Source organism: Rhea americana, unplaced genomic scaffold (genome assembly GCF_003343005.1).
Source record: "Rhea americana isolate MKP2758 unplaced genomic scaffold, rheAme1 scaffold_58, whole genome shotgun sequence".
Lineage (NCBI taxonomy): Eukaryota > Metazoa > Chordata > Aves > Rheiformes > Rheidae > Rhea > Rhea americana.
This window is the reverse complement of record NW_028186734.1, coordinates 1,697,727-1,711,803: the sequence shown is the minus strand read 5'-3', so window position 1 is coordinate 1,711,803 and position 14,077 is coordinate 1,697,727. Positions and strand designations below refer to the sequence as shown.

At 41.5% G+C, this 14,077-nt stretch overlaps 1 protein-coding gene across 15 annotated transcripts in view; it reads right to left on the bottom strand.

Moving 5' to 3' along the window:
* The window catches only part of EPB41L3 (erythrocyte membrane protein band 4.1 like 3), a 132,797-nt gene that overhangs the window by 53,260 nt on the left and 65,460 nt on the right, over positions 1-14,077 (bottom strand). For all 15 annotated transcript variants that reach the window (XM_085319292.1, XM_085319306.1, XM_085319291.1 and 12 more), the window contains exons 2-3: positions 13,367-13,575; positions 7,297-7,494 (exon numbers count right to left, since the gene is read on the bottom strand). In XM_085319292.1, the coding sequence (XP_085175418.1) occupies positions 7,297-7,494; positions 13,367-13,564 (396 nt within the window). In that variant the 5' untranslated portion in view covers positions 13,565-13,575. The remainder of the gene's footprint in view (positions 1-7,296; positions 7,495-13,366; positions 13,576-14,077) is intronic.

The window sequence follows — 14,077 nt, the reverse complement described above, 5'->3', positions numbered from 1 at the left end:
AAATACTGCAGTATTTGTGGTTATTCTGGCTGCAGCTCAGAGGTAGGGTAGGAGACCATGGTTTCCTCCCTTCTTGCGAACAGGTTAACTAGCAGCTGGCCTGCATTATTGGGGCTTGAGTGTGCATGACCAAAAAAAAGAACACCCAACACTAGCCAGATGGAGAACAGGCTCCTGATGCYTGGCTTGTTTCTGACTGGTTCATTGAGTGGAGGGAACTGGAGGTAACATTGTACTAGGAAGTTTTCAGCTAATCATTTATTTTCTAGAAAACGTAGTTTCAGAACAGTGGAAATTATTTTGAGACTGTAGATCAATGTCTCTCAATAGTTCTTATCATTATGAAAAATAGCTAATGCTCCCAAGGTATGAAAATGAAGAGTTTTGTTTCCCAAACCCACCATCTGCTGTGCCTAAATCATTTTCAGATGCTATTAATGAAAGGCAAGGGTTCAGAMGACTAGATGCAGAAAATTGGTATAGAGAGGATTTGTATGTTTTTTCTTTTTTCTGCTATTTTAAGGCTTCAGTATTCACTCTAGTCGTAACCATGTCCTCTCCTGTGCCTAAAGGCAGAGTTTAAAGGCCAGCCTCCTATTTACTTGGTCTGACATCTGATGGAGTGAGCTGTTTTTAATTCTTAATTCTTCCTCTGTCTATATAAAAATACTTGCATATTAACTGGAGAAAATACAGAACATCCAATTTTCTTATCTTTCAGTGAGGTTTTCTACTAGGTTTAATATAATATTTTATATACATATATATATATATATTACCTGCTAAGTATAATACATCTTCCCCTTGTACACCACACTGCCCAGATGTTCCCCAGCTGCAACTCTCCCCTCACAATAAAATTTGGACCTTCTGTTTCTATCCACAAGGGCCCTCTCCAGTCCTAGAAGTGCCACACCAGCACCACCCACCTTGCAGTATTTCCAAAACACTTAGTTCAATCTGAAGAGTTTTCTTAATTTTTTTTTTTTGCTGCAGTGAGAACCCCCCCCCCTTTTTTTTAAAAAAAGAAACTAAAAGAAGCCACCCAAACATTTTTACTCTTGTTTCAGTTACTAAACAGAAGCATAAAACCTCTTCTGCTCAGCCTCACAGTTCATTATAGTGAGCTGGACAACACAGGTATTGATTTCCAGAACGTTACGCTTCCTGAATTGACAAGTATTTTAATTCATTACAAGCTGTAAACAGCATTTCACAATAACAAGCCAAGAGAGTTGTATATTAACTCTGTGCAGTTGGAACATATTCAAGCAATACTCAGACTCCTACTGACGTGTGTCAGGTAAAATAGATCTTAACCGAATCCCCTGGCTAATCTAAGTCAGCCCTAATTAGCGGGTTTGGGGAAAGAAAACATTCTGGGTGATGACGGTGGCGCATCTCAATCCGCTTGCATTTACTGAAGCATGCTGGGCAAGGAACAAAAAAACTTAAACAAAGCTCTTCATATTAAATTAACTGAACTGTAAGCAACGAGCAGGTCAAAAGGAAAAGACTTGGTAAAAAAAAAGAAATTCCTTCTGGTACTCAATAATAAGTTTCACGTGCAATGCTATTTGCACGAGACTGTTGGAATTCATTAAACAATTAAAACGTGCAGGGGGCAAGTGAAACGCTATCCTCTAGAAAGCAGAGGGCATCTTATTACAGCAGTTYCCTTCTTGACCCTAAGGTATACCTCAAAGCGGATGAGAAATGCCCTGYGATTAAAGCGTCCGTGCAAAAGCAGAGCACAGGTCCGCGGCTCCCAGGGAAGCGCTTGCTCGGGCACTGCCGGGGGGCGGGAAGGAGGCGCAACGGGGCCGTCCGCTCCCCCACGGAAGTACAGAAATACAGACGGATTTTCCCTCCAGCAACAGCGTTACAAGCTAGATTTGGAAAACCAGGAAAAGAAACAGACGCAACAGTCAAGTAAGTTACCATTACTCTTCGCTTCTGGCTATGGTGGCAGAGCAAAACCAAGCCTGTCCTGCGACAGTCTTTAATAACCAATATTTTAGGGAAGCATCCACATACTCGCACTTTTCTACACGACAAAGACAGACTGATGTGAAACCAAGTACCCCATGGTGCGTGAGGCTCCATATGCTTCATGCAACTCTGCCTCCGGAAAGGAACATTTCAGCACGCACTTTTCTGCGAGTATCCTCTTGAGAAGTGACCGCCTTAGACCAGTCTACTCCATCCACGTTGCAAATGCCGCTTTCCAGCGTGTGGGAATAAGATATCTCAACCCCATTTCAATTTCAGTGCGATCATTTGAAGACATCTGCACTTGTGGGGAAACCTACTACTAAGGAAACGGGCTCTCGGCCGCTTCTTTCAAATGCGGAAGCTTGACCGATAAAATGAGATTAAAAAAAAAAATTTTATTTATATATACTTTTTTAAAAAAGAAACAATCCCCTCCTGCTTCAAATGACCTCCACCCACCAAAAAGAGGGGACCYTGTTAATGCTTGCAGAGACTGCAGATTCCTAACCGTTGTGCAGAGTAGCCGAATGAYGCGGTAACTCAATCTGTTTGATTTGGGGCTGCAGAGATAACGCCGAGCGGTTGCCATGGAAACACTTGTTTTCATTTACTGCTGCCCCGCGCGATAAGAAAGTCTGAAGGGTAAGAGAAGCAAGACAGAGTATAAATTACCGACGGGCTTACACAGTTGAGCCTTTGAAAATTAAATCTAATTATTGGGCCGTTTATCTCAGTGGAGTGTGTGTAGTTTTGCGATCTCRCCCGGTGATTAGTAGTGCGCAAACGCGCTCCGGCCTGTCTCAGGAAAGCGCTTCAACCTGGGCAACATGTTAGGGAGGGGAGGACAGCTGGAGGCACTCAGAGCTTTTAATTAAAATGCAGTAGTTGGATCAAAAAAAAAAAAAAATGGGGCAGAGAGGGAAGAGGAGGGAAAATAAATYCTCAAAATAGCATGAAACTGTACTGCAGCACTTGAAAACTCCTACTTAAAGTGCAAGGAACCCAGAAACAAATGATTTCTGCTTATTTACTCTTTTTTTTTTTTTAAGTAATGTGAAATCAATTTGCACTTCTGAATCTTTCTTCATCTTTGTCTTTTTTTTTTTTTTTAATGACAAATGCAACCTACAGGTTTAGCTTGCTTAATACAGAAGTTTACCTAGCAATCTGCAGCACCCTCTTTGTCAGAGCAGTTTTGACTGTAGCTGGAGACTTGGCTGCCTCCAGGAAAGGACATTTCTGGTTCTGGTGCTTGTGGGGAGAACCCAAGAAACACTGACAGAAGAACTGCTTCCAGCATGGGTGGAAATCCAGAGAGCAACGACTGCTCTGCATCGATCTGAGCTGACCACATTGAATTCTCTGATTTGTAATCAGCATTAGAGAGCTCAAATTTCTTAATGACCTGGAAGAAATGCGTAGCGACTCTGAGATCATTTTTCTTCTCCAGGGTGCATTACGCATGACAACGTTGGCGTCTAACACACACTCCTGTTCCACCAGTCGCTGCCCCGAGACAGGTCAAGCACCATTAAGTAGCTGTCTCTTCTCTAAAAGGAGACATTCCTCGTAAACAAGCCTTTTGCTACCATCAGTAAGTAGGCTTATGGCCCATGACTACAATGGAGATGTGGATGGTAACGTCTCTGTTTTATGTTCATGTAAGGGAATGAAAGAACAGGCTCTGTTACCTATTTAACCTGTTTTTAGTTGGTAATGTCTTCCTGCATGAAAGACTTTCTGGGTCAGGATACATACAACACAGGCAATAATACTGTGGGGCCTCAGGAGAGTTTTTACCTGGTATTTGTTTAAGATCCTTTCCCTGAAAGGACATCAGATTTAAAAAAGAGAACAAAAAAACCACCCCATTGTTAACCTCAGATTCAAAGCTACAGCTACTACATCTTCCTCTGCAAATCTATCTGCTACAGTATGGAAAAGCTCCTCACGTCATGAATATGAAGTACAGGACAYGAGAGACAGAAAGAAAGAGCAGAAGGCCATGAAGACTCCTCAGCATTAAATATGGAATGAGAAAGAGGGGCTTACGAAACGATGGACAGCAAGAGGATAACGCACTAACAAAACCTGTCTTGGATGCGTCTGAATCCATGAGCATGTGCAATTTCAGCTGTCAGGTCATTAACTGGATGAACACATAATTGATAAGCTGTAGGTTGCGCTCTACTTGAGAGCAATATGCTTCTTTAAATAGTATTAATATTTAACATATATAAAAGCATTTGTCATTTGCAAAGCATTGTATAGAGCTCCTAATCCTGGTCCCTCCAGACTACACTACTTTTTAGCCTTCTTTGGGTGAAGGCACAACACACAGACAGAGCTGGAAGACAGGAGCTGACCATATGAAACGATGTTTGTGATTTGCATCTGCTGGTTGTAACATCCCTGTTCCGGGYCAATGTCTGCATTGAAAGATGCCGTTAAGAGGGTAAAACACGAATGTTCCCTCTCTCCCCTTCCTCCCCTCCCACCTTTTATTTTTTAAGGAATTCATTTGGGGGAATTTACCAAGCTCCAGAATGTGTTAGGACTTCGAATACACAAATGTTATTTTTTTTCCAGTTTAAAGGGGAATAGTAAGATCACTTATAAGACCTTTAAAATATTGATAACATCTTTTTGAAATGTGACATTATTTCTCATCTTGCAGGCACTGAGTTTCTTCAAAATAGCTACAGAACATTCTTACTACCCAGAATTACCATTGAAGAACTTCACAACTCCACCTTCAACCTCCTGCATGATTTCCTGAGATGTCTCCCAAGAGAGATCCTCAGTTTTCATGGCCTACTAACTCTCTTTTTATATACTTATCTCCCAGGAGAGAGAACACAGTGGAAGATGCCTCATCTCTCTTGGCTGGACACAGCATCCTTTCGCTTTAGCTGAACTTTATGCACAAGGGAAATGTATTTCCATGAGGATCTCCTGAGTATTCCCATGGGCCAAACAGCAGGCTGCACAGGYAGCTGCATCCTCAAAACACACGCTATGCTGACAATACCCCCTAGGAAGGATGCAAGTTCTGAACTGTCCATTTAAGGTGTGAAAATTTAATGTGTCCTGTTAGCTGCATTTGCTCCATTAATTATTTTTCCCTTTTCAATGCACCCAACGATCTGCTCATCATCATAATCTTGTATCTTTGTCATTCCAAGATCCATCCTTTTGGGAGCCCTATTCTCAAAAGGTATTAAATTCTGCCAAGGACGTCTGAACTTCATAGGGGCAGATAAAGTGATTACTGATGACAGCCAATACAATTTCAAGATATGTCTGCAGTCTAAGCAGAAAAAAAGAAAATGCATACACAAATTTATATTGCATGTCTTACTGAAGACCTAATTCAGAAATTCCAGAGCAGAGAAATCTGATAAGGAGTAAAACCTGACGACTTTTATACGTTCACATTTGACACTTCAGAGTACAAGTTTAAAGTAAAAATTCCTAAAATAAAGTATTATTCATAGCTTTTTAAACACAAAAAACAAACAAACAAAGAGTCAACCATAATAAATCTCCCTTTCTGCTCCATCTTTCATCCTCATAAAATTCAGCTTGGTAGCCAATATTTCCATAGAACTTGTATTTGGTAAAAATTTCTTGATTATATTCCAGACAGTGACTCACTTTTTTCCACCCAAGTGGTTAAAGCTGAAACAAGTTTGACACTTTCTATCAAAGCCGSTACAGTCGTTTTCTCAGTTTAATGGTTTGTACACCTTGATAGACAAAACTAATTGCAGGTCAAGAAAGTGACACTTTAATAGCAAGGTATGTGATCAGATAGCTATTGCTAGTCTGAAGGAAATGATACGGTACTCAGCAGAACTTCAGCGAAACTAAAAGCTGCTCGACAGCGTGACTTCTAAGTTGCTGTAAGAACAATCACAGCTCCCACTTACAGCTAACACCAAGCATTACAAAATTTCACCCAAATTGTAAAGGCATGCTTACATAAAAATCATAAAGTTCTTCTGCACCTGATGCTCTCCAAAGAGCTCAAAGTGACTTGGGTATGTAAAGGCTGAGTGAAATCTGAGTAAGGCCTTAGGACTTTGCCCCCGGTCAGGAATTCCTTTCATCCTCAGAGCTGAGGTTCCCAGCTTCGCCTTTGTCGGTCTTTGCTTCTTCCAGGGTCTTCCTCTCCTTCAGCATTTCTCCCCAGTCTGAACTCTCCTTCTTTGTATTTCTACAGGTTCCCCGCTTCAGTCTATGGACGAGGACATTTCTTTCCCCTTTTATTCTTTTGCCCTTTCCTTTTCTTTCCCACCTCACCCAGTCCACAGTCACCCAAAAGAGGGCCAGCGAGACCGTGGCCGAGCCTCGTAACACGCKCTCTCCCCTCGCTGCCAGCTGCTACTCTGGCCGCAGCTCACGGTCGCCCTGCGTTCACGGCGTGCTGAGGAAAAGCGGGCTCAGGACAGACCGCGCAGCTTTCTAAGAGCACCTCGGCAACACGGCTGGCAYGGCCGAACGGAGAAGCGGGCCCACTGGAAGACGCTACATTAGCTCACACTCTGCTTCTCCACAGCTTCAGCTCTTCTGGAGTTTGAGCTAAGTTAGCCTCTCAACACGGGTCTGACAGCAGCCAGGGACCTGCTCTAACATGACAACGCAGCAAAGACTGTCCTTCCAGAAGCAGTCTCCAGAGAGGGAGGGCAAATTTCATTAACAAAAAAAAAAAAAAAAAAATCCCCCAAACTGCCAGCAGCTCTCTGCCAGCAGCATTCAGACACAGTTATGACTCATAGGCATAGGGGAGAAGCACATAAAACTCCCCACTCTTATTGCTATGTGCTTTTGACATCTCCCCCTGAGTCTGCTTGGCATCTCTTACGCCCCTGCTAATCTTATGCTGGTCAAAATTACTGTTTAGACAATGACTCAGTGAGAGTCCCTATTCAATATCAAGGCAAAAGGGAAGCCCTAAGGGATCAAAATTCTGCTTTATTTTATAGGTTTCACTGTCCAYAGCTATTTTCCGCATTCTGTTTTGGCATCTGCTGACATCAAATTAATCCAGAAGTTGTTCCAGAACATGCTCAGATATTCCTCTCTGGACCTCAAATCTGTGCAGCATTTTCAGTCTCCAGACAAAACAACTGAAGCATCTTTGTGTTTCGCATTCACAAAACATCAAACCATTTGCTTAAATATAGTGTTCGCAACGCAGCTTTAGTCTCTTATATTTTTGAAGTCCTAGCCTACAAATCTAATTTCAAGCATTTTCCACTAAATAGGCTGAAAAAAGAAAAAGGTAAATAAATTTACCTCTACTTCACATGTATATTCAGATCCATCCAGGAGTGTCACTTTGCACTGCATATTTTTAGGTTTCTTCACAATCTTTAGAGGAGACTTGGAAAGTTTGCTAGATGATGATTTTTGAGAGAGCTTGTCGTCCTCTAACTGCTGGTATTCCAGCTGTTTTGCAGTTGCAGCAGCTAGCTCCTCTTCTTTGTCTGTAGCCTACAAGCAAAAAGATAAGTTTTGAAGTGAGATAAACTGGTCGTGCAGTGCAATACACTATACACCCCGATTTTGGCATACCAAGCATTTAAGTGAGTCTAATGTGGGACTTGCACGATATGGGTCCCATGATGCAGGAGAGATATTCTTTTGTCTATTGAAAAGGCTTAGYTTAATTTGCACTTTCCTCCCATCACTTCCTTCTCACGCCAAAGGGGACAGAGTACCCAGGGATGGGGGATATGCATAAAAATACTGTAGGTTTCCACTTCTTCCATAGCTTCAAAATCCCTCTCAAACTTCTTTCACCTGGTTTTACAGTATCTTACTAACACTGGACTGTAATCAACAAAAATTCTCAGAGACTGCTATATTACTATAACTTTTAAGTTCTTTACCTCTTAAATCATACAGTGCTTCCATGGTGTCACATGCAACAGGAAAAGACCATCAGGTTTGCACTCATTTTGCTGTCAGTGAGAAAAAAAAGCCTCCAAACAAGGGGACTGATCAGCCTGTAACATTGTGAATTTGCAGGGGTGGGTGCAAACATGCCTTGGAGAGTGAAAGGTTCCCCAAATCCTGAGCAAGGGGTTAAACAAACAGGATAGAAGTAAGGGGCCAAACAACTTCAACATGCAGCTGGTTGGCTAATGGATGATAAACACAAGATGAGAGGCTGAATTTTACTCTCCAGAGATGCCTGATAAGTCTTTCAAGCTGGTGAGAAGTAGGTGCTATTTGAAAGACAAACATACTGCAGGGGAAAGGGGAGAGAGAGAACAATCACAGCTACTTTTGCTTGGGTTTATCTGAGGGTCAGACCATTTGAAGAGTTACTGTGATGCAGCATACTTGGTGCTCCTTTCCACTGGAAGAGATGAAAGCCAGAACAGCTCTACATCCACTCTTCTTAGCAACTATACTATGCTGCAATCCTTACCTTTCTAACCAGTTTGGCCTTGATAGTCTCCAAACAAAACCTCTACAAGAGTACAGGAATATCTAAGTTAAAGCTTAAAAAAAGAAAAGAAAACAAAACAAAACACAAACCAAAGCCAAACATCTTTCAGTTATCTCACTACCACAAAAAATAACTGTTTCAGCTCTGAACGATTTCAGTATAATAAGCAGTGAGCATCGCTGGAAATTTATTGCAAGTTAATCCTCCAACTCTGCTTTCATTCATTGTAATAATTCATTGCCTTCATGAGAATGGAGCAAATCTGTCCAAAGGCTTTAATCGGCTTTGAGACCAAAACAATCTTGCATCATATAACTATCAACAACAGTACACCACAAAATCACAAAGCACTTTCCCTGAGACATCTCATTCAAGTGAGCCTATAAGCTTCCCTTCCATATTTGGGTGAACGGGAGAACGAGGAATGCAGGGTCAACTAGGCCAGCAGCATTACCTGACAACACCAGTTCACACTGAAGTCACAACTCTTTGATCTTCTGCACTTCTAAGATGTTCTCTCAACGTTTGTCTCCAAGGAAGAAGAGATTCATGCTGTGCTACCCTTTTCAGGCAACAAGAATGTGACTGCCTCAAGCCACTTGCTTCTGAAAACTGAAGGACTGACAGCAGAAGCAGTGCAGATAATACCTTAAATACCAAGTGGCCTGCAGGTGCAGGTGCAGGGCATAACGGTAGCTTTATTATGAAGCCCAACACATGAGCTTCCCATGGGCAGGCTGCGATCAGATTGATCCTAATTCCCACTCCATCCAAACAAGAAGTATTCCCACCTCAGCTGATTTTGCCGCTGCATCTGCACATCAGGTGCAGAACCGCCAAGGCTCCAGAGAACTCACTGCCCTGATCACACAGACAGAAATGGGAGCACTGCTTTGTGGTGGTGCTCTCCCCGCTGTCCCAGTCCTCACAGTGCGCAAGGTAATTGCAGCGATGCAAGGCAAGACCATAGGCTCCCTGTTTCCCTACAAGAGAGACTGCAGCAAAGGTCACCTGGGCTTCCTCTGAAGGAAAAGACAAGACAGGAAGACTAGGAACACAGAAGCTGCTTTCAAAATCCACCTCATCCTCTTAGCAGTGGATGTGCCTCCCCAGAGCCATAACCTTGGCTGTCACAGCCTGCTCTCCCCACTGTCTAGCTGCAGCACTTGAGGACTTCCCCTTTCCAGCTCTCAGACACCAGTTCTGTATCTGGACATCAAGGTCCTCAAGCACCTTAAGGTCCTATGGTCTCTGTGAACAGCTGCTCTCTTCCTGATGGGCTGAGAGACTTCTTTCACTGATGATTTTTTTTAAATTTTGTTAACGAAATCTACCATGAAAAGAGTACATGCACTTGTTTAAGTGCAAAAGTCATTCCTGGGCTAGCAGGTAGCTCATCAGAACAAATTCAATAGATTTCTCTTAGGTAAGTTAAAAAGAAAATCCAGATGCATAGAATATATATTTTTTAAAGAAAACAGGAGATGATCAGAGGGCTGGAGCACCTGCCCTATGAGGAACGGCTGCGAGAGCTGGGCCTCTTCAGCCTGGGGAAGAGAAGACTGAGRGGGGATCTKATCAATGTGTACAAGTACCTGAAGGGAGGGTGTCARGGGGRCGGRGACAAACTCTTTTCAGTTGTCSCRTGYRAMAGGACAAGAGGCAATGGGCAGAAATTGAACCACAGGAAGTTCCGCCTGAATGTGAGGGGGAATTTCTTCACTGTGAGAGTGACGGAGCACTGGACCAGGTTGCCCAGAGAGGTTGTGGAGTCTCCTTCACTGGAGATCTTCAAGGCCCGCCTGGATGCAACCCTGTCTAACATGCTGTAGGTGACCCTGCTTGAGCGGGTGGTGCGGTGTGGTTTGGACTAGATGATCTCCAGAGGTCCCTTCCAACCTTACCCATTCTTTGATTCTGTGCTTGAGTGAAAAAGCCTGTAGTAACAAGGGCACCACACAACCATTTAAAGTTCAGAGGCATTTTCAGGCTGCAAAAACTCCTGTAGGTCCATATGGATTGGTGATTATTTTCCCTCATTAAGTCACTCTTATAACTCGAGCCTACAGCACAAATTAACTTATTTATAACAACAACAACTGAGGTTATTTTGTTTGTTAAGCTCCTGTCTAAATTAAGATGAATGAAATCTGTCTAGGTTAAAATCATAAAAAGAATTTTCTCTGATTTGTCTAGAGAACAAAATATGCCAAGAACTATTAGAGAAGATTCCCCAAACCATACTGACATGTTCAGGCATTGAGATATTTTCAGAGTGAATTAAGCCTCTTTTTCCTAAAGAAACTTGACATCCTGCTGGTGCAGGTGTCTAGGAAAAAAAAGCAATCAGAGAAAACTCATGCGCTCACTAGATTATTCTGTATTCTGCATGCATAGCTGCATTCTTTCCTGATCTCTTTCCCCCCTTAAGCTTCTCTGTGCTATATTATTTGCAGTTATTTTCAGCATTGTAGACTAAGTTCCAGCTCAACACAAGTTGATTCAGGATTTCTGTGTTTTTGAACACGTTTTCTGATCTCTACCTATATGAATATATCCTACTATGACAAAATACGTTCAACTCCTTCTGAAACAGGAATTGCTTTTTGAGGCAAGCCTTTGCAGTCACAGGATTTTTGTAATGATCTTCGATGCTTCGCAGTTTCTGACATGGGCACTGAGTGATATTAGCAAGCTTGCACAACACATGAATCCCACACATTTATGATAGTTGCTCAGAATGTTAGCGCCCAGCCTGTGCAATGCCTTCTTGCACTTCTTTGCAACTAGACAGGAAGGCAGGAAGATGGTAAGATTGCATTATTTTATTTGATAAAAGGAATTCATTTCTGCAGTAACTGCTAATCTCAGTATGAAAAAAATCTTTTGTGTTTTCTTTAAAATGTTCTTTATCCTGTGTATAGAATGACAATAAAAAGACACAGTAAAGGAAGAGCAGCTTAAATCTTTCTTCCCAAGATTCTCTCGTATGAGTGACAGTAAAAAACATCAACTTCCTCACTTTGATTGCACATTTATCACACAACAGAGGAACAGATGAAAGCAAGAAAGAGAATGATATCCATTATTTGTTCAATTTTTAGCTTAATTTAATGATACCGTTGCCAATACTTCTGATGCTTAGTGATGCTTTTAAAGGATTCTTTTTTTGTGTGTGACGCAGACACTTAAGCCACTATGAAAAATACTGGGCAGAACATTGCAGCTTGATTTGGCAGCCGCTTGCAACCACAACCTTTAGATTCAAATTGGTTCTCAGTGTGAAAGATCTTATATTCCTTCACTAATTCAGTTCTTCTATCAAAGCTTCTATGAATTCCTGTTCACATGTGTTATTTTTTAGGAAATGAAAGGGATCATGCAGCGCATGAGAACATCTTAGGTCTTCAATTTCAAGTGGAGGAAAAAACATAGGTTTTATGCCTTAAAAAAAAAAAAAAAAAAAAAAGCTCAGGTAGGAAGGATTAGTGAGAATCTCCAGAACAAAATTAATAATAAATATGCCTAGGCTTGATACAATTCAATTTTAAGTTAATTGTCTGTTTGTATACTGCTTTTCTCTCCTGGACCAGTGCCCTGCTTCTTTTCCCCAAACTACCAGCTTTCAATTTCCAATCAATTTTTGAGTCTTAAATTGCCTGAGTACAATAGATGTTGAATTTGGGAACAAGAGTTGACAGATCTTTGATGGAGACAGAGTGAAGCTACAGCTGATTAGAGTTTATCAATGGTAATAAAGGTTAGCAACAAAACAACAAGCAGTTATTTCAGTGGTTGATCTTCAATAAACAGCAGAAATCCTGGCATATATCCCTCTTGGGATATAAGAAGTCAGATGTAAGATCTCTCTTTTAATTTAGCCCTAGAAACATTTGTTGTCCCAAGTACACTTGTCATTACACCAAACCTGCACCACCAAACCCTGCAGATACAAAAAAGGTTGTTGTCTGAAATTGTTTATGCTGACCAGTTTTCACCAGCAACAGGTTTGGGCTGTAATTCTGTGGACARAAAACTTAAAACCCAAGAATACAGTTGGCCCCAAACAGCTTCAACAGGAGCAGTCACATTCACTTCAAGTAATGCCTTGTATCTGCTTCCTTCACCAGCGTCACCTCCTAAGCGTAAGTGTTTTCCCTAAGGTAAAAATAACATGGCTTCACCCCAGAGAATCTGAGCTTCTAAAGGGTGCAGGAGAGGAGGAGTTAAACTGCCTTATTCCACACCTCAGAGGCGAACGAGATTAGACTGGGATCCTAACCCTGTAGAAGTAAAGCATGTAATTTTTCAGGTACCCCATAGTGATAGTTTGTCACTTACCTTTGAGCGGCAATATTTGGCAATCTAATCGTTAAATCCATAAATTTAATAAATACAACAATAAGCCCAATGAAAAAAGATCATGCAATAACTCTTCTAAAAGCTATTACAAGAAAACCTAAAGTAATTATAACGCAGTCATTTCAGAACTACGAGGACCTTAAGAGACCACAAAGTTTTCATGGCTCACACATCAGATGAGCCAGTATGAAATCAGTTTTCAGCAGGTGTCAAAATAGAAACGAACATAAACATTTTCAGCCTCATTTTAATGATTGGCACCATTTGCTATCCAATGCAGACCAAAGATCCTATTCTAATAAGATTGAAGATGTTTCCCACCTTGGTTAATATAACTAGCTTTAAATTTAAGCACTGGTGGCAGAAAGACCAGTGTTATTTTTAAACTCCAAAGATCAACCACTCAAAATCCATAACATCACATAAAACAGCCTTCCATGCATACCTGAACACATCTTTCTGACCTTAACAAAACTACCTTGTTAGTTGCCAGTGGCAATGATGGACCAYGTAACTACCTGCACCCAGCGAGCACGCCTCCCTCACCTGCTCCTTTTTCACAGGTGTGCTGTGCGCTGCCACAGCAGAAAACTGCTCAAGGGCGTTTTGATGCTCTTCGCTCAGCTGCTGCTGCTGCTGCTGGTCYTGCGGCTGCGGCTCCGCCGTGCCCTGCTGCTCCGGGGCCTCCTGCTGATCCTGCTCTTTGTCCTTGGACTCCGAATCTGATCCCGATTCCGTAGTCATGGTTGGTTATTCTGCAAAACAAGGTGGTTGGACTTCCTGAGCACAGTTTTGTTGCTAGCAGTTTTTAAATTACGCTTTCAAAATAAGAGAAACTGTAATTACAAAGTTTTAGGCTTATTATGCCTGGCCTTTAAAACTAAAGTGAGTATTAAACTGGCTCAATCAGAACTACTAGTAAAATTTCCCTGATGAAAAAAAAACAAAAAAAAAAAACAAAAAAAAACAGGTCTAGACATATCCCTTTCCATAAGGAAGGCTGCATGCCCATACAATTTTACTCTACATTGTAATATACAGAACATGTTCTAGGTATGCACGTTGAAATCAATTTTTTTTTTTAAAAAAAAAAGTTCTAAATAGTTTGTAACTCCCAAAAGAGAGTAATATATTGAGAAAAGYCTGTGTAATTTAGGGTCCAAAATCCAACACACTTCACTGTGACCTAAGTTTTTAAACCATTAGCATGTAGAAGCATCTGAAAATGTTAAATCTTTCATTCTTYGCATTTAGGTC